The sequence below is a fragment of the Gekko japonicus genome, unplaced genomic scaffold (genome assembly GCF_001447785.1).
Source record: "Gekko japonicus isolate JY-2015 unplaced genomic scaffold, Gekko_japonicus_V1.1 scaffold2546, whole genome shotgun sequence".
NCBI classification, from domain to species: domain Eukaryota; kingdom Metazoa; phylum Chordata; class Lepidosauria; order Squamata; family Gekkonidae; genus Gekko; species Gekko japonicus.
Window position 1 is genome coordinate 109,272 of NW_015175443.1, and position 21,620 is coordinate 130,891.

The following is a 21,620-nucleotide window of genomic DNA, read 5'->3' on the forward strand; positions in this document are numbered from 1 at the left end:
CTATCTGAGATACTGTGCCTACCTCTGCAACACTGAAGGGATTAAATATTTAAAAATAAAGGCCAAGTGGAATATTTTACTGGAACAAACACAATATTTGAAACATGGACTTGAAGTAAATGCTTATACACTTCTACCTCCCCAAGAGGAATGTGAAAACAAAAGAAAAAGTGGGCAAATGTGCCTCAATTGAGCAAGGAAAAACAATTTACACCACCATACAAAACATTACTTGCCTGTCTGACAATGTTTGCTTAAGAAACATAATGTTGCTTTGTCCTATCATCTGCTCCTTTTCTTATGATGTTGACCACTCCAGCCTAAGTACGTAATGCTGGGAAGCAGATCAACACTCAGCATTTTGGACACCTAAATTCTGCTGTTGCCATGAGGCCGTCAGCAGTGATTCAAATAAATCTAATGCCCACTGCCTTCTGTTTGTTGGACTCAAACCCACCCTGAGAATTCTGATCCACCAGGACTGCACAATTTTGTACAATTCTGCACAATTCTGTACTATAACTTTGAATGAAACTTAAAAACACTTGATCCTGGAAAGTAAAATACCATGCTTCAGGCTTGCATTTTTTTTAAAAAAAGAGAGAGGTTAGATTGTTTTCACAGACATGCATTTTAAGAATAGCATTAATTTAAATGCAGTATGTTCAGAAGCTTGCATCCATAGTGACATCCACTAGCCACTTTCCTCAACATATTCATTCTTTGGCCAGGGGTCTTCTCAGAAATCTCACTGCATTTTCATCTACCACTGTTTCAGAGGGCCTTTTCACTAAGCACTGAAAAAAAATATCAAAGTCTCAATATGACTGGAAGGGGGTAATACTAAGGCATTCATACTAACCTCATAAAAAGCTTTCTGAAACAGTTTGCATAAAAATATTATAAGATAATATGTTTGTAACTGTCTAGTAGGTTTGTGAAGCATGCATAAAAAGTCTCATGCTATTTATTTTTTATGTTGCCCAAGAGAACCACATGGTGTAAGCCCTACAGCCCAATATATCATTCAGAAAACTACAAAGAAAGCACGGAATTGTCACAGGCTTCCTTAAAAAAAAATCTGGGGAAAATTAAACCAAAATATTTAACAGAAAATAGTAGTTAAAACTAGGAAAGGAAATGAATATAAAATGAAGGCAAAGCATATTAAGCAAACACAAACAAATCACAATAGGAGCTTTAGAAGGGTATCACTAACCGTAACACAGAGCAGATCCTGTTGCTTCCCATTCTCCACAGACACAGGAATGCTGGGGCTGAAAACCATGAGGTCGCTTTTGGCACCAGTATCTCCACTCACCCCTGCCAGGATGTGGCTGTGGCGATTGGAATACGACCAGCTGCCCACTTCACTGGCACACACCAGCGTGGCTGTGCCAGGGCCGTACATCATTGCCTCCTTGGCCTGGCTCTGGCATCGTAGCGCCACGTACACAAGGATCACCAGTAGGAACAAGCTGGACACTGAGCAGATGGCGATGATCAGGTAGAGATTGGCGGTATCTGCCAAGGGCTTTGCATTCCTACCCATCCTAGAGAGGCGGGCATCACTCTGAGTAGCCTGGGCACTAGCCACCAGTGACACACTGAAGGTGGCTGTGGTTGACAGTACTGGCTTGCCATGATCCTTTACTAGAACCAGCAGATTCTGGCTGTTGCTGACCTCTGCCTCTTCCAGAGCATGTGTGGTACTGATTTCACCACTATAAAGTCCCACCCGCCATGGGCTGCTGGATGCATCATACAACTCATAGCGAAGCCAGGCATTGTAACCCGAGTCAGCATCCAGGGCATGGATCTTGCCCACCACATGCCCAGCTGCCACTGGAACCTTCACGAGAGAGGGGGTATCCTCAGCAGGACCAAACACTGCAGGTGCGTTGTCATTCTCATCCAACACAAAGACTTGGATGGTCACGTTGCCACACAAGGAGGGCAGCCCGGCATCCTTGGCCCTCACCTGAAACTCCAGCAGCTTCACCTCCTCATAGTCCAAGGGCTGCAGGGCATACAGCTTCCCACTCTCCGAATGCACAGAGATAAAGCTTGACAATGGCCAGAGCTTCTCATCCAGCCAATAGCTGACCAAGGCATTCTCAGCCATATCTGGGTCTGAGGCAGACACTGTAAATATGTGGGTACCAGGAGGGTTGTTCTCCTTCACAAAGACGGTGTAGGAGGGCTGTGCAAAACTTGGTGCATTGTCATTCACATCACCAATGGGCACCACCAGGCTGCTGCTGGCTGAAAGTGGTGAAGTCCCTTCATCTCGAGCAATAACTACCATCCTGTATTCATTTACCTGCTCCCGATCCAAGGGCTCAACCAGTGTCAGTGAGTAGTAATTCTTGAAGGTGGATACCAGCTTGAACGGGAGCTTGGGTGGCCACAGAGAGCAGTTCACTTGCCCATTGGCCCCAGAGTCCCTGTCTGATATACTGATCAAGGCCACCTCCATTCCCAGTGAAGAGTCCTCTGGCACTGGCACCAAAAGGAAAGTCACCAACATCTCTGGAACATTATCATTTACATCCAGAACATCAATTAAAACTTTGCAATGTCCAGATAAGGGGTAAGCACTTTTATCTGTTGCTTCTGCTCGAATTTCATATGAATTAGTGTCTTCATAGTCTAATTCTCCATTAAGTTTGATCTGCCCAGTATTTGGATTGATCTTAAAAATGGTACTTAATTTAGGTGGAGTTACACTACGAATGGAGTATAAAATGTCTTTATTAATACCTTCATCCAAATCAGTGGCATTGATCTTAGCCACTAATGTCCCATTGGAGGCATTTTCTAACATCTGGATCTTGTATACTGACTGGCTAAAGATAGGAGGGTTGTCATTCACATCAAGGACTGTAATCACCAGATGAATTGTTCCTGTTAGCACTGTCTGACCACCATCAAAGGCTGTGAGCAGTAAGCGATGCACAGGAATATCTTCTCTGTCTAAAGACTTTTTTATTTTAAAACCTAAGGAGTTATCACCACTCTGTTGGAAATCTAACGAGAAATGTTCATTAGGACTGAGCTGATAATTTAACTGAGCATTTATACCAACATCAGCATCTAAAGCTCCCTCCAGAGGGAAAAAGGATCCTACAAGTCTCGATTCTAGAATGAACAAGCTTTCCTCCTTTGCTGTGAAAAATGGAGCATTGTCATTTATGTCTGTAATCTCCACTTCCACATGGAAGACCCTCAAGGGTTTATCCACAATCACCTCCAGGTGAATGGCACAAACAGGGCTCTTGGCACACAGCTCTTCCCTGTCTATCTGTGAATTCACAAACAAGATCCCATTCTGTAGGTTTACCTCAAAGTAATCTCCACGGCCTTTGGAAACCACCCGGAACATCCGAGGCACCAGTTCGCTCACCTCCAGTCCCAGGTCCTGGGCGATACGGCCCACAAAGGTGCCGTGCTGGGATTCCTCCAGCACAGAATAATGGAGCTGGCCGCTCCCCATTTCCCAGGCTGTGTGGAGCAGAACCAGCTGCAGCAGCTGCCTCCACACTGAGTAGTCTCTCCGTGGAACAACCATCTCAGAAACATTCCATTTAATCCCCCTGCGTTTTGCTATATCCTTGGGAAAAGATGTTGATCTGTCTTGTTGATGCCCTTTGTGCTCCTTCAGATTCAGGCAACGTCTGGATTTCTCTGAAGACAATGAAAATGAGGAACTGTTTTTGTATGCCAGTACAAGATATTTAAAAGTAAAGAGCGACACCATGCGAAAAGATTTGTAAGTGCAATTCTTTCAATATTTTGTGAGGCCTTTATTCTGCCTTGTGTCATTTGTGCTTTTTTTCCCCTTCCTCAGGTGTATACAGAAATATTCTTATTTGCCTTTGTAATAACTCAACACATAAGAAAATGTTTTAATATATTAAAATGTACAATAACTCCTGCGTGGTGTTGGTTATTCCTCATTGCTTCTCTAACTTTGAAACTTCCATCCTTAGAATATAAGCATGAATATTTTTAATCCTTATCAAATGAAGACAACTCAATTTCAGAAGAAGCTTCCCTGCAGAATGCTCACAGTTATCTCTATATGTATTTTTGAAACACACTTCTCCAGAAGGTCTGCTGATACTATATGTCTTGTTAATATATCACTGTCATCTTACGGTTTACTCTTCTTATGAAACTAATTATATCTTTAAGTGTTTAAATGCTGCTCCTTTTATTTAATTAGTTAGGCAAATATGTGAATTCCCCAGTAAAGGATTGCACGGCTCTGGGGAAGTCAGTATTTATGAAGTACCATACTACTTCTTGGAGACAGACTCTTCACAGTCTATTGTTGTAAAGCACATTATCAAAAGTCATCTGATCATAGTTAAATACACTTCTGTCTGAAACTGGTTAGTGGACTGGCAAGGAAAGACTTTGGAATTACATGTTGTTGTTGTTCAGTCGCACAGTCGAGTCCGACTCTTCGCGACCCCATGGACCACATCACGCCAGGCCTTCCTGTCTTCCGCTGTCCTCTGAAGTTTGCTCAATTTCATGTTCGTTGCATCAATGACACTGTCTAACCATCTCATCCTTTGCCATCCCCGTCTTCTTTGACCTTCAATCTTTCCCAGCATCAGGGTCTTCTCCAGTGAATGCTACCTTCTCATTTGGTGGCCAAAGTCTTTGAGCTTCAGTTTCATTATCTGGCCTTCCAGGGAACAATCAGGGTTGATTTCTTTTAGGATTGACTGATTTGATCTTTTTGCAGTCCAAAGGACTCTCAAGAGTCTTCTCCAACACTATAGTTCAAAAGAATCTATTTTTCGGCACTCGGCCTTTCTTATAGTCCAACTCTTGCAGCCATACATGACTACTGGGAATACCATTGCTTTGACCATGCGGACTTTTGGAATTACATAGACAGATCATATACGTTGTGTGGTTGTGATCAATGACTGGAGAGTCTGATCATTTTACGATCACAGCTATTTTTGAAGGCTTTTGTTTGTTTGTTTCTTTGCAACTGTGTTTGGCCTTTCCTCCCCTCTTCCTTGACAGACCCATCAGACTGCAGCTGAATCTTGGGAGCATTTGAGATGTAGGTGAACCTCAGCACACATTGAACCGTAGATGATCTGACCCTTGAGCAAATCCTCTTTCAATCACTCCTGCCCATTTGTATTGCTTTCTTTAGCATTACTGTAACTAAGAAAGGTGGCAATTCCTATGCTTCTTCTTCTCCCTAATAAATTCCTATACTCTCTAGCAATGTTCCCTTTAAGGTGTGGAGTCCTGTGAGCAAAAATTCTACTTTGTGAGCTACTGGCATTAAAGTTGTGAGCGAGCGATTGGGCTACATCATAAATTAGTTTGTTCTGGAACCATCCTCCCTGAGCTAAGACAAAAATGTGTGAGCTGGAGGCTAAAAAAGTGTGAGCTAGCTCACACTAACTCAGCTTAGAGGGAACACTGCTCTCTAGCCTTCACCCCATGCCAGTAGTCACAGAGCCTTGCTTTTGTTGCTCTGAATCTTCTTTCTGATCAGGCTCTTCCAGCACTTGTTCTTCATCTTGAAAGCATTATTGGCAAACACGTGATGCTAGTGATTTCCCTCTAGCCTCTACTTCACTGAAGAGGCGGGAATAAGGACATCAAGGTGCTGTGCCTGGAAAACTCCACTTTTCTTCCACTTACCTTCTCCAGTTCCTTTTCCCTCCACCCTCTGACTTCCTCTCAGTTCCACCTGCAAGATCACAGGCTTCTTTTTTCAGAAAGCAACTCCTCTGCTACCTTATTCAGCTTTTTGTTGCCTCCCCCATCATCCTCTGATTCTCCACACACCCACATTGGCTCACTCTTTGATCCCCTCTTCTCAAATTGTCGCAACCAGGCTGAAACTGACCTTTTATACTCTCCCACCAGACTCTTCGGAGCTGCGGTGGCTCAAGTGGTTAAGACGCTGAACTGCAGGCTGTGGAAGGTCGGTAGTTCAGCAGTTCGAGACCCGGGTGCCGCATGACAGAGAAGTTCCAGCTCCTGCCAACCTAGCAGTTCGAAAGCAAGAAATTGCAAGTAGATACATAGGTACCGCTTCGGTGGGAAGGTAACAGCGTTCCGTGCGCCTTGGTGTTTAGTCATGCCGGCCACATGACCATGGAAACATCTTCAGACAGCGCTGGCTCTTCGGCTTTGAAATGGAGATGAGCACCGCAACCCTAGAGTCAGACTCGACTGGCTTTCGAGCAAGGGAACCTTTACCTTTACCTTTTTTACCAGACTCTTCACCCAGTTAAAGTTCACTATGTCACAGGCTCTCATCTCATTGGTTCTAAGTTAAAGCCAATTAAAATAGTTAAAATATCCACTAATTGACCAATCACAAGCTTGACCAATTAGGGATGAATGATAGTTCTCTGTATAAGGGAGAAAATCACATACAACAGAAGAGAAGTTCCTGAGACCTTCATTTCTATCTGGCAAGATTTCCTGTATCTCTTTGAGTAGTGATGTCTCGCCTTCTCCAGTCCTTGCTTAGAGGATCCATATTACTACCTCTTACCTCCCCCCACCCCATTCTCACTCTCGCCTCTCTTTCCTCTCTTTTTGTTTTTCTTAATCTCTACTCTTAGCTGCCTGAGTGTATGCATCTCCTACTTCATTTTGTTGTTAAAAGGGTAAAATGATAAAAGGGTTGGAACACTTTCCCTATGAGGAAAGGTTAAGGCGCTTAGGGCTCTTTAGCTTGGAGAAACGACAACTGAGAGGGTAACATGATTGAGGTTTATAAGATGATGCATGGGAAAGAGCAGGTAGAGAAAGAGGTACTTTTCTCCCTTTCTCACAATACAAGAACTCGTGGGCACTCCATGAAATTGCTGAGCGGTCGGGTTAGAATGGATAATAGGAAGTACTTCTTCACCCAAAGAGTGATTAACACTTGGAATTGGCTGCCACAGGAAGTGGTGGCGGCTACACGCATGGACGGCTTTAAAAGGGAATTAGATAAGCATATGGCGCAGAGGTCCATCAGTGGCTATTAGCCACAAGGTATAGATAGGGACTCTGGGGCAAGTGATCCTCTGTCATCTTGGTGCTTGTGGGGGGGGTCAACAGTGGGAGGGTTTCTAATGTCCTGGCCCCACTTGTGGACCTCCTGATGGCACCTGGTATTTCTGGCCACTGTGTGATACAGAGTGTTGGACTGGATGGGCCTTTGGCCTGATCCAACATTGGCATCTCTTATGTTCTTATGTTATGTTCTTATGTTGTTGTTGTTGATGATGATGATGATTGGTTATGTTGGGGAAGAGGGTGGACAGACAGTGGGCAGTAGGGTTACAGGAAATCTGTTGTTATACTTACAACCTTATGTGGAAAACAATAAAAAAAAATCTTAATGCTAAAAAACTTGACCAATCAAACATAAAGCATTTTGAAACCTTGTGTCATATATAAACACAAGACTCACTGAATACCTTGAAGAGAAAACCACTCCCTTGGCAACAGTCGGTATCAGCTCCTCAGCAGACTGCTCCAAGACCTAGCTTTACTTCCCTCCCAGAAGTAAAATCAGCTCATGTTTGCTTCATAATATTAAACATTACCCTTTAAAATACAGAATTATTATTTACACTGTTTGTGTATATTTGATAACTTCCCGTACAAAATTTTAGGTGTTTCTCCACAGTGGTATCTCTTCCACTTCTCTCCGGGGCCTACAAAATGGTATGCTTCTGATATGAGTATCACTGCAGTGCCAAATACGGTTCTGTCTACCAGATGCCGCAGCACAAGATGGGAAGTTACCTGCATTCTTTTTCTTCAGATATATATTAGATACGTTGTTTTACTTCTGTATTTTGAATTGCTGGGGTTCAGGAAAATATGGGGATGAAGCAGAAATAGGCTGAGGATTTGAAGTATCCCAAGTGGGAGGCATGAGACAGGGGCACACTGGGAGACCCAGCAGAACAGCGGTATGTTACAACTGACATGCCTGGAGAAAGGCACTACTTTTTTGTTCTTCAGTCACACAGTCGAGTCCGACTCTTTGCGACCCCATGGACAAGATCTCGCCAGGCCCTCCTGTTTTCCGCCGTACTCTGAAGTTTGCTCAATTTCATGTTCGTTGCATCTATGACACTGTCTAACCATCTCATCCTTTGCCGTCCCCGTCTTCTTTGACCTTCAGTCTTTCCCAGCCCCAGGGTCTTCTCCAGTGAGTGCTCCCTTCTCATTGGGTGGCCAAAGTATTTGAGCTTCAGCTTCATTATCTGGCCTTCCAGGGAACAGTCAGGGTTGATTTCTTTTAGGATTGACTGATTTGATCTTCTTGCAGTCCAAGGGACTCTCAAGAGTCTTCTCCAGCACCATAGTTCAAAAGAATCTATTCTTCGGCGCTCGGCCTTCCTTATAGTCCAACTCTCGCAGCCATACATGACTACTGGGAATACCATTGCTTTGACCATGCGGACTTTTGTTGGCAGGGTGATGTCTCTACTTTTCATCATGCTGTTTAGGTTCGCCATCGCTTTCCTCCCAAGGAGCAGGCGTCTTTTAATTTCATGACTGCTGTCACAGTCTGCAGTGATCTGGGATCCCAGGAACGTGAAGTCTGTCACTACTTCCACGACTTCCCCTTCTATTTGCCAAGGAGTGATGGGGCAGGATGCCATGATCTTAGTTTTTTTGATGTTGAGCTTCAAGCCCACTTTTGCGCTCTCCTCTTTTACCCTGAACAAGAGGCCCTTGAGGTCCTCTTCACTTTCTGCCATCAGAGTGCTATCGTCTGCATATCTGAGGTTGTTGATCTTTTCCCCAGCAATCTTAATTCCCGCTTGTGATTCATCTAGGCCAGCATTTCGCATGATGTACTCTGCATATATATTAAATAAGCAAGGCGACAATATACCAAAGGCAAAATCAAGAAAATCTCAAGCTAAAACCTTTTTCATTCTGAAATTATGACTGATTTTTCAATGGTCAGTATTAAAAACATTTCTAGTACGCTGAAGACTAACATGCCACGTGACAAACTGAAATACCGCAGTGTAATAAATCTAAGGAAAACATTTGGAACTCACCTCTCCAGATGGATCTGGAAGTAGCTCCTTTCCATTCTTCACTTCTCCATTTTCTGTTAAGATGGGTATGTTGGGGCTGAAAACCATGAGGTCGCTTTTGGCACCAGCCTCCCCGCTCACCCCTGCCAAGATGCGGCTGTGGCGATTCGAGTACGATCAGCTGCCCACTTCACTGGCACACACCAATGTGGCTGTGCCAGGACCATACACCATTGTCTCCTCCACCTGGCTCTGGCACCGTAGAGCCACATATATTATGATTGCAAACAGGAATAAGCTAGACACTGCACATATGGCAATGATTAGATATACATTGGCATTATCTACCCGTGCATGAGGATTACCTCCCATCCCAGGTAGATGGGCATCAACATGGATTATCTGTGCGGTGAGCATCAGTGAGACACTCAAAGTGGCTGTTGCTGACTGTGGCAGTTTGCCATGGTCCTTTACCAGAACCAGCAGGTCATAGGTGCTGCCGCCCTCTGCCACATCCAGGACACTTGTGGTGCTGATCTCACCACTGTAGCGCCCTACCTGCCAAGGCCCACTAGTCAATTCATGCAGCTCATAGCACAGCCAGGCATTGTAGCCTGAGTCAGCATCAAGGGCATGGATCTTGCCCACTATTTGCCCCACCGTGATGGGAACCATCAGTGGGATGGGGCTCCCCTTTGGCCCTAACACTGATGGGGCATTGTCATTCTCATCCAACACAAAGACTTGCACTGTCACATTGCTGCACAAAGAGGGCAACCCAGCATCCTTAGCCCTCACTTGGAACTCCAGCAGCTTCAGCTCCTCATAATCCAAGGGCTGCAAGGCATACAGCCTCCCACTCTCCGAATGCACTGAGATGTAGCTCGACAGCGGCCATTGCTTCTCATCCAGCCAGTAGCTGACCAAGGCGTTCTCAGCCACATCTGGGTCCGAAGCAGACACTGTGAAGATGTGTGCTCCAGGTGGGTTGTTCTCCTTCACAAAGATGGTGTAGGAGGGCTGTGCAAAAGTGGGTGCATTGTCATTTACATCACTGATGGGAAGAACCAAGCTGCTACGAGCTGACAGTGATGGATCCCCTTGGTCTTGGGCTATCACCAGCAGTCCAAACTCTGCTACTTGTTCTCGATCCAGAGGCTCAGCCAGGACCAGCGAGTGGTAATTCTTGAAAGTGGATATAAGTTTGAATGGTAGTCCAGGGGGCCACAAGGAGCAACTAACTTGCCCATTGGCCCCAGAATCCCTGTCCAAGATACTGATCAAGGCCACCACTGTCCCTGGTGGGGAGTCCTCTGGCAGTGGCACCACCATGGACTTCAACAATATCTCAGGGGCATTGTCATTTACATCTAAAATTTCAATAAGGATAGTGCAGTGTCCAGATAAAGGAGGGCTTCCTTTATCTTTTGCCTCTATTTCGACGCTATAAACACTATTCTCTTCAAAATCCACTTTTCCTTTCACTTTTATCTCACCTGTATCAGAATCAATAGTAAATATATTAGAAGGAACGTTATTACTGAAAGAGTAAGAGATTTCCTGATTAATTCCCTCATCTAAGTCTGTTGTTTTGGGATGAATGACCAGTGTCCCATCTGCTGCACTTTCAAATAATTTCACCTTGTAAACAGACTGATTAAACACTGGTGCATTATCATTTGCATCTATTACAGTGATCTCAAGATAGACCATCCCTGTGAATTCTGGTTGACCCCCATCAGTGGCTGTAAGTAATAAATGATGCACAGCTATTTTTTCTCTGTCCAGAGGTTTGTTTAAAACAAGTACCAATGTTGTACTGTGCTGGTCATTAATCTTTTCTTCAACAACAAAAAATTCTGTGGAATTAAGCTTGTACTTCAACTGAGAATTAGAACCAATGTCTGCATCAGAGGCTGCCTGCAGAGGGAAATGCGCCCCAGGAAGCATTGATTCTGCAACATTTAGAGTTTGTTTCCCTGCTGAAAATATGGGAGGATTGTCATTTATATCCTGAATTTCCACCTCTGCATGGAAGATCCTCAAGGGTTTATCCATAATCATCTCCAGGTGAACAGCACAGTCAGAATTCTTGACACATAACTCCTCCCTGTCTATCTGGGAATTAACAAACAATATCCCATTCTGGAGATTTACCTCAAAATAGTTCCCACGGTCTTGGGATTCCATCCGGAACATCCGAGGCATCAGCTCATTCACATCCAATCCCAGATCCTGGGTAATGCGACCCACAAAGGTACCATGCTGGGATTCTTCTGGCACAGAATAATGGAGTTGGCTGCTCCCCATTTCCCAGGCAGCATGTAACAGAACCAGCTGCATGAGCTGCCTCCTCAGCAAGAAGCCTCTTCTTGGAATAACCATCTCAGAAATACTCCTTTCCATTCCCCTATTTTTGTACCATACTTTTGTAAAGTAAAGTAAAAAGTCAATCCACTCTGGTAATATTCCTCTTGCTCCTCCAGTTAGAAGACTGATGACAAAGCAGAGGAAGAGCCCTTTGTCCCACTGTTGTTCTCAACAAGATATCTGAGCAGAGAGCGACATCATGCGACTAAATGAATAAATACAATTATATACTCTGTTTTACAATCTGATATTTAAATGTATGATGAATAGCCAGGATAACCTTTTTTCTTCAGAAATATTTTCTAATGTATATTGTCTCCATTTGGCCATCATGATCAAGTAAGTATTTCCACCTTTAAATTCAGCATGATATATGAATGAATATTTGTTCCTTTGGTGTTTGTTCCATTATTATTGTTGTTAGTATTAATATAATCTTTTACAGCGTCACTCTGCTAGGAGTTTCAATCGTTGTTCAGCCACACCCTACTTATAAAGCAGCTCTGTAAATGACAACCTTTTATATGGCATTTACCTGGAATTATGGCACAAAGTTTACAATATCTGGAATAACATCTATGGCTGACATTGAAAGGGAGACCACATGAATTGCCTTGCATTCCAGACATGCTTCCTCCCCAAATTTATATTTTGAGATTTTGAATGGGGGACATTCTCATAACTTCTTTTGTTCGGTGGAAAATCAGTGAATTCACCAGAGACAAAAAGTGTATTTATTTTATGCAGAAATCTGCAATTCATTCCTCAGTACAAATTCCAAGTTGTATTAATCATCAGAAGAAACATTAGATCAAAGCAGATGAAAAAAATCTAGCATGATTCAAAAAACGCCAAGAAATTTTTCATTCAGTACTGCTTGAGATCAATGTTCCCTCTAAGCTGTGGAATCTTGTGAGCAAAAGTTCTACTTTGTGAGCTACTGGCATTAAAGTCATGAGCGAGCGATTTGGCTGCTGCATAAATTAGCTAGTTCTGGAGCCCTCCTTCCTGAGCTAAGACAAAAATGTGTGAGCCGGAGGCTAAAAAACTGTGAGCTAGCTCACACTAGCTCAGCTTAGAGGGAACACTGCTTGAGATGTGGGGAGAAGCTCCGTGGAATTCACTTTTTTCCTATCCCCCCCTTGCTACATTTGTTATGACCAATTTCTTGCTGTTATGACCAATTTAGATTTTACATATTTGTTTCCCTTAAATCAGTCATAGTTCCACACTTGGTATAGTCATTGGGAGCACAGCCTCTAATCTGGGAGAGCTGGGTTTGATTCCACACTCCTCCACATGTAGATGCTGGAGTGACCTTATGTCAGTCACAAGTTCTTTCAGAGCTCTCTTAGTCCCACCTATCTCACAGGGTGTCTGTTGTCGGGAGGGGAAGGGAAAGGAGATTGTGAGACGCACTGAGACTCCTTTGGGTAGCGAAGGGCAGAGTATAAATCCAATCTCCTCTTCTTCTTCATATTCTCCTTTTTAAAAATGAACTAATATCTTTGGACATAAATGTGAGCCTGACCTGCACAGATTGTTCCCAGATCCGTTTCTCATCTTTGGCCCCTGCCACACGGCAGAAAAAAACACGGCCAAAGTGTGGCTATTCAGAGCCGCACCAAAAGAGACACGCGGCGGCGGGATCACACAGATGCCCTGAGCCGCCACGCCGTTGCTCCCCGGCACGATCAGATGCCAGGGAGGAAACCACCGATGGGAGACCGAAGCAGCCAGATGCACATGTGTGCGCATGCGCAGTTCGGCCAGGTGCCTCGGATGCACCAGCAGAAGGATGTGCTGGCGATCTCATGGCCACGCTTGCCACGGCCTTTCTGGTAAGTCCACCTCTGTAGTTGGTTTGTTTTCACTGTGGATTTTCGGCCTGAAGGGCCGGATCGGAGACGGGTGCGCGCCGCTTCCCAGATGTTGCAGTGGGATCACGCCCGTTTGCTGCGCCCCCAATCTGTCCCTCTTCCGGCCCTAAACCTCCCATGTGCCTGGGGCCTTTATATCTTTTTCAGGAGCCACAGGAACACTAGGGCTGAAGACCATGAGGTCACTGTTGCCACCAACCTCCTCAACCCCTACGGCAAAGATGTGGCTGTGACGATTGGAATACGACCAGCTGCCCACTTCACTGGTGCGTTATTCTCATCCAACACAAAGACTTGGATGGTCACATTGCCACACAAAGAGGACAACCCAGCATCCTTGGCGCTCACCTGGAACTCCAGCAGCTTCAGCTCCTCATAATCCAAGAGCTACAGGGCATACAGCTTCCCAATCTCTGAATGCACCAAGGTGTAGCTCAATAGCAGCCAGAGCGTCTCATCCAGCCACTAGCTGATCAGGGCACTCTCAGCTACACTGGGGTCTGAGGCAGACTGTGAAGATGCGGGCACCAGGAAGGTTTATATTTGTTTTATTTCTTGGACTTCTATCCCACCCTCCCCATGAGTGGGCTCAGGGCAGGTCACAACAGAAAAGGATCCTGATCTCGAATGGGAGCATATTCCACCAGGTCAGGGCCAGGGCCAAAAATGCCCTGGCCCTAGTCTCTTCAGGGTACATAAGGGGAGGGGTGGTCCAGCAGGTATGTTGCTCTCTGCCCGCTCAGGGCCTTAAAGGTTAGTACCAACACCATGAAACAAATATGGAACTCTATCAGCAGCCTGTGCAACTCGTAGAGCACCAGCCAAATGTCTGCCCGCAAAAACATCACAGTCAGCAGGCACACTGCTGCATTTTGCATCAGCTGCAATTTCCAGATCAGATACAAAGGTAGGCCCGTGTAAAGCAAGTTACAATAGTCCAGTTTGGAAGTGACTGTTGCATGGATCACTGTAGCTAAGTCATGGGTAGAGAAGTAGGGAACTAGATGCCAAGCCTGCCGAAGGTGGAGAAAGGCAGATTTACAACTGCTGTGACCTGGGCCTCCATTGACAGTGAGGCATTCAGGATCACACCTAGCTTCTGAACTCTGGGCGCTGGCACAAACAGTTATTCTCTTTCACAAAGACAGTGTAGGAGGGCTGCACAAAAGTGGGCAAGTTGTCATTCACATCATCAATGGAAACTACCAGGCTGTGGGTGGATAACAGTAATGGGTCTCCTTGGTCTTGAGCCATCACCATGAGCCTATACTCAGAAACTCTCTTCCAATCCAGAGGTTCAGCCGGTACCAGTGAGAAATAATTCTTGAATGTGGACACCAACTTGAAAGGGAGCAGTTCATTTGCCTATTGGTACCAGAGTCTCTATCTGAGACACTGATCAAGGCCACCACAAATCTTGGTGTAGAGTCCTCTACTATTGGCACAGAAAGGTGTTGGAAATAAGTGTCTGTTGCAAGGTCTAATTTAGTCATTATAGGATTAATCTGTTTACCTTGTGTGCTATTGTTTAGACTGACCTGGAAGGAAACCTGGCACAGAGCCAATGAAAGTAAAGCCTGTGAAATCTAAGTCTGTTTACTCGCAATTATTGGTTGATGTATTCAGGTGATTTCCTTCTAGGAGCCAATAAGAAGAAGAATCTCCATTGCTGTTGTTGTTGTGAGAGCATGTGGTCTGTCTGTTCTGTAGCTGTAGAGATGTAGCCTTAGGTCTTTTATTTTGTAGCTTTTCCTGTGTACCCTTCCCTTAGAAGCAAAGATTTTTACAAAGAAAGAAATGCCTCCTCTCCAGTGAAGCAAAGATCCATTGCAAACTCTGAATATCTAAGTATTTTTGCCAATTTTTCCAATATATTGGTAGCAAAGTTGGATGGTTACTTGGTTGCCTGTTATGCTTAAATAAAAGCAAGTTTAAAAAAAATGCTCACTGGATTGAGAGAAAGGCTAATTAGCAAGGCTGCAAAGCTTGATTTTTAAAACAACAATTTTTTCCTACAAGTTTTTACTCTCTCTGCAAGTTGCATACTGTAGCCGTGAAAGGTGATGACTAACTCTTGCTTGATTAGAGAAATCTCACCTACACCAGCCTTGCATATGCTGAGAACTATGTCTGAAGGGTTTTTTCGCATTTGGAATCAGGACAGGGGAGCTGATCGCTTGCAGCCAGCCGCTCTAACCAATTGCTCTAAGGAAAGGATTAACCCCGCAAGTCCCTGCTCAGTGCCTGCTAAAGCCTGCAGATCAGAATGAATGATTCAAGCACATCTTCCAGAGCTTCATCTTCATCAGATGTATGTTCCACGCCGGAGATCCCAATCCAGGGGGATTAGGTCCACTGAAGTTAACCCAGCATAATTTTAATTGGTGGCTGCGCTTCCTTAAAAATAGACTGCAAGTATATGGGGCTGAAGATGTCTTAACAAAGCAAGCCCCTGCAAGTGAGCCAGAGAAAAGTGCCTTTAAAAGACAAGATGGCTATGCCAAGTCCTTGATTATGGGTTCAGTTAATTGTCATGATGTGCCTAGCCTGCATACCATAGAAACCTTCAAGCTAATGATTGAATACCTGAAAGAGAAGTATGGAGGGGAAACTACCAGTAGGATTTATTACTTGAAGGCTCAGATTTTTGACTTTAAAGTAAAAAAAAGTGACTCTTTGCCTGAGCAATTAAAGAAGCTAATGGGGACTTACAATCAATAGAAAGAACTTGGGAAGACTCCTGACCAGTTAGACATGATTGCTGCTATACTTAACGGCCTCCCTGCGAGTTACAGAGGGCTAGCAATGATTCTAAGACACAAAAAGGATCTAACACTTGATGGCTTGTTGATGACTTTAAAGGAAGAGTATGACTCCAGAACTAGTAAGGATGCTTTATCTAATGAGATGTCTGTTCTGAGTTTGAAACATGCGCACAGATTTAAAACAGAAAAGAAAATTGAATGTTTTATATGTGGTGAAAATCATTTGGCCAGGGACTGTGAATTTAAAAATGCCAGAAATTGTGAATTTAAAAGGGATGCCAGACTAAAGACCACTGGTGCATGTATTCAGACTGAAAGAGTGACACCTGGTGGAAGAGGAAATAATAGCAGAGGTTTTAGACCTCAGACAAAGGGAAATTTTCATGCATCTAGCAGAGGCCATGCTTTTAGAAACCATGATGATGATGATGATGATGATTGATTGATGATTGATGATTGATGGATGATGATGATGATGATGATGATGAAAATAAGAAAATATTTTTAGTAGACTCTGGATCCTGTATACACATTTGCAAATATGAGGACTTGTTTTATGGACTTGATACTAACAAAAGGCCTGAAGTGTATCAGGCTAATAAGGAACCTCCCAATGTAAAGGGTGTTGGGACAGTGCCAATCAAACTCCTCAGTACAACTGGAGAAGTGATGGATGTTAAGTTAAACAATGTGGCTCTGATTCCTGAAGCAGCTAATAATTTGATTTCAAACAAAAGGCTTATGGTAATCATACTGTGTTGCTTAAGAGAAGGAAAGGAAGTAAGATTGTTGCTGAAATGCCTGGAATTGAATTTGGAGGAGAGAAATGGATTTCATTATCTTGTGGATGTTAGTGGAGACTCAGAAGTTGTTGATACTAATGAGACACAAGTTTATCAAACTGGCAATGGCTCTTGTAGTCATCAGAATTGCTTGTATACATAGCTTTTGTAGTTTGCACATCGCCGTATGCAGAGTGTTGAAAAGTTGTTAAAAGAATGTGGAATTTCTGCTGTATGTTGTGATAAGGCAAAAATGTGACATGTCTCAAAGCGAAGGGAACTGCTCCAAAGTTCACTGGGAGAAGTTCCTAGAGACTATGTACAGTGATCTTGTTGGTCCACTAGCACCATCCTGTGGCAGCAACAAATACTTTGACTTTTACTGAAAACAAAACTATGGTCCCGGTCACACGGCCAGGAAACTGCGGCGGGGAAGTGCGGCAGTTAGCCCCGGGGCAAACAAACCCGCGGTTTCACGACCAGACTTCCCGAGGAGGTTCCGTCGAAGTTCCATGGCGAGGGGGGGGTGCCGATCACACCACAAGCAAAGAAGCGGAGCCCCTTGCCTGCGGAGCCTAGCTGCAGACAGCTACACCTGGCAAGAAACACGCAGGTCCGGTTCTTCGGAAGCACGACACCACCCCCCTCGCTGACTTAAACGGCTTTGGACTTGGAGCCAGGGCAGTTCCCTTCGGAGGGGGCTGATCTCAACACTCACCAGAGAGCGAAAGCGCGGAGACCTGCGGTTCAGGGGCAATGCCTCGCTCCCCCCCCCCATTCTCCCGAAACTTCAAAGAAAGAAAAGGGCCGTCACTCCGGTTAGATCGTTGTGTTTTGTTTACGTTTTAAAACGGAAGTGTGCACATGCTCCGTTGGGTGCCTGTGCGCATCCGTGGAGCCTTGGGAAAACAAAACAACCTGTTTGCGAGGGGACATGGGCGGGCGCCGGATGCCACCGGAAACGCGATCAGACGCCCGCCCTTGCCCCGCAGTTTCCGGAAACTAGTACCTCGGAGGTACTAGTTTTTTGCTGCGCTTCTTCGGCGGGAAGCCGCAGTTGAGCCACGGAAGCGCTACGCTTCCCAGATGTGCCGGTGAGATCGCGCCCGGAAACTCTGCATGTCTTCCGTCTCTCTAGTGTGGCTACTGTTCCGTGTGACCGCAGCCAAAATATACTTTTGTGTATATGATGAAGAGCAAGGATGAGACGCTGAATAAATTCAAATGCTATGTGGCCACGATTACAAACAAGCTTACACACTGATGGGGGTGGACAATATTGCAATGTAGAATTTAAAAGATTTCTGGAACTTGAAGGGATTAAACACAAAGTGTCTATCCTGCACTCGCCTCAACAAAATGAATCTTCTGAAACGCTGAACAGAACAATCCAGGACATGTGTAGGGCTATGCTAATACATTCTGGTCTACCAAATACCTTATGGGGTGAGGCTGTCAACACAGCAGTGTATTTACACAATAGAGTACCCTCAAAGGTTACTGGAACCACTCCTTTCGAGGCCTGGTTTGGAAAGCAGCCTGGACTAAAGCACATCAAAGCTTTTGGTTCCAAATGGTATGCTCACATACCAAAAAAGAAAAGGGGAAAACTTGACCCCAGAGCTGAAATTGGACTTGTAGTAGGGTATCCTGTTGGTGGAAAAGGATACAGAATATACAACCCCCAAAATCACACAGTTGGGGAACGCAATGTTGTGTATTGAAATGAAAGCAATTTGCTTCCAATGCAACTGATCCAAAGAGTTCTGAGACTGCTCCTGAAGAATTGATTGCATGGTTACCTGTGGTGACCTGTAGTCTACCTTCTGAAGAAACTACCAGAACAGAAGGGGAAGTGGGAACCACACCAGAGGAGGCAGCAGAACCCACGACAGAACTCACAACCAGTGTGAGACGAACGGAAAGAAGCACTAAAGGGCAACCACCACAGAAATATGGATTTTGTGAAACTGTTCAATCTGCAAAAGAACCTAAGAACTGGAAAGAAGTATGCAACTTACCTGCGAGTGAAAGAGAGAGGTGGATTGAAGCAATGGAACAGGAAATACTATCCATATATGAGAAAGACGCATACTCTAACAAAATTACCTCCAGGCAGAAAGCCTGTTGGATGCAAATGGGTATTCAAAATCAAGTATAAAGATGATGGAACTGTAGAACTATACAAAACACGACTAGTAGCCACAGGCTATTCACAAGAATATGGGACTGGCTACTAGAGACTTTTGCTCCAGTTATCAATCAAGCAACGTTCAGAACACTTCTTAGTGTCGCAGCATCAAGAGACATGATAGTAGAGCATCTCGATATAAAGACTACATTCCTCAATGGAGAACTATCTGAGGAAATATTTATGGAATAACCTGAGTGTTTCAAAGTTGAAGGATAAGAAAATCATGTTTACAGACTCAACAAAGGACTCTATGGACTAAAACAAGGAGCAAAGGCTTGGTATGACAAAATTACAGGACTACTACAGAACCAAGTCTTTGAGCAAGAGAAAGCTGAACTTTGCCTGTACACTAGAATTTAAAATGGACAATACCAGTACATTCTTGTTTACACTGATGACTTGATTGTGTCTTGTCAAAACAGAGAGGATATTAAAGAAATGGCTGATGGACTGAACAAGGAAGTAGAAGTCAAGCAGCTTGGAGATGTAAAACACTACCTCGGAATACAAGTTGAAAGACTCAAGGATGGAACCTTTCTTCTATGCCAGAAATGAAAAATTATGGACTTTATAGAATCTGTTGGTATGAAAAACTGCAAAGCATCATCCATACCACTTGAACCTGGATATCTAAAGGAAAATGATGGAAGACCTCTCAAAGACATTGGAGAATACAGAGAAGCAGTTGGAAAACTTCTCTATTTAAGCAAAACCACGAGGCCTGACATTACAGCAGCAGTTGGCATCTTATGCAGAAAACTGAGTTTGCCTAACCATCATGATTGAAGCACAATAAAGAAACTAGCAAGGTATCTGAAAGGAACAATGGACTTAGCACTGAAAATTGCACCATCTGAAGGGCCAAGGCTAGTTAAATATATGGACGCCAACTGGGGAGAAGAATTGAACAATTTCAAGTCAACAAGCGGATATCTATCTTCTGTGAAGATGGACTAATAGACTGGACTAGTAGAAAGCAAACTGTTGTGGCGCAGTCTACATCAGAAGTTGAGTGTGTTTCAGCAGCAAGTGCCTGCAGTAGACTTGAATGGATTTTTCATTTAATGAAGGACTTTGGAATAAGAGAACCTGTACCTATACTTATGTTTGAGGACAATCAGGCTTGTATTACTATATGTAAGAGAGAAAGCACCACAGCAAGAAGTAAATCGATTGAAATTAAGTGTGCGCTTGTGAAAGACTTGTACCAGAAGGGCTAATAGAGATTGAACATTGTCGCACAGAGGAAATGGTGGCTGACATTCTGACTAAAAATTTGAACATCTTTGTAAAATGTTGAATATGGTTGATCCAAATGTTAAAGTGAATAATGAATGATGTTTGTATATGCATGAATAATGACTTACATGTTAGACCCTGAGAAGAGGTATTGGAAATATGTGTGTGTTGCAAGGTCTAATTCAGTCATTATAGGGTTAATATATTTACCTTGTGTGCTATTGTTTAGACTGACCTAGAAGGACACCTGGCACAGAACCAATGAAAACAAAGCCCACGAAATCTAAGTCTGTTTACTCACAATCATTGGTTAATATATTCAGGTGATTTCCTTCTAGGGGCCAAGAAGAAGAATCTCCGTTGCTGTTGTTGTGAGACCCTGTGGTCTGTCTGTTCTGTAGCTGTAGAGATGTAGCCTTAGGTCTTTTATTTTGTAGCTTTTCCTGTGTACCCTTCCCTTAGAAATATTTTTACAAAGAAAGAAATGCCTCCTCTCCAGTGAAGCAAAGATCCATTGCAAACTCTGGATAACTAAGTATTTTTGCCAACTTTTCCAACAAAAGGGACTTCAGAGATATTTCAGGAACATTGTCGTTCACATTTATGATGGTTATTATAATTTTACCATAACCTGTTAACAGGAGGTGACCTTTATCTTTAGCCTCGATTTGAATTTCATTTCATATAAATGTTGAACTTCAAAATCTATTTCATCCCAGGCTTGGAACTCACCGGTACCTGTATCCATTGTAAACTCATCTTTCTCACTGGATGAAACTTGAACAACAATAGAATTTAAAAATCACTTTATTGATTCCTTCATCCAAGTCTATAGCATTTAATTTAATGACTAGGGTCCCATTTATTGCATTTTATAGAGAGACCTACTTCATGTATAGATTAAAGATGTGTGCATGTCATTTGCATCCAGCACAGTGCTAACCAGTTCAACCAGCTCTGGTTTACCCCATCAGTGGTCACGAGTAACAAATGGTAAAGTGGGTGACTCCTCTCTGCCTAATATTCTTTAAAACAATATCCTCTGAGGGCAGCTGGTTGTTTTTCCTCTGCACATCTAGTATGAAATATCCATTTGAACTAAGCTGGTAAAATATTACAGCTATCGTACCAAGGTCTTGATCAAAAGCGTGTGCTTAAAAAAAAAAAGTGTGTGCTAAAGGTTAGCAAAAGCAAGGCAATACAGATTCTGCAAGTGGTATGTTTAGCTCATTTCCATTTATGTCTGGACTCTACTTACTCACAGAAAACCTTCAGAGATTTATCCAGGATCACTTCCAGATGAATAGCACAAACAGGGCTCTTGGATCTTGGAAAAA

The 21,620-nt window shown here is 43.7% G+C and overlaps 1 protein-coding gene and 2 pseudogenes across 1 annotated transcript; all 3 read right to left on the reverse strand.

The window, feature by feature from the left end:
• Positions 1–1,186: 1,186 nt before the first annotated feature.
• LOC107122734 lies at positions 1,187–3,571 on the reverse strand (annotated as a pseudogene).
• A 5,659-nt stretch (positions 3,572–9,230) lies between these two features.
• On the reverse strand, positions 9,231–11,438 carry LOC107122738 (protocadherin alpha-6-like). The gene has a single exon (XM_015425869.1). It carries the CDS (start codon positions 11,436–11,438, stop codon positions 9,231–9,233), a length of 2,208 nt encoding a protein of 735 aa, XP_015281355.1.
• A 2,957-nt stretch (positions 11,439–14,395) lies between these two features.
• Positions 14,396–21,031, reverse strand: LOC107122735 (annotated as a pseudogene).
• Between the last annotated feature and the right edge of the window lie 589 nt (positions 21,032–21,620).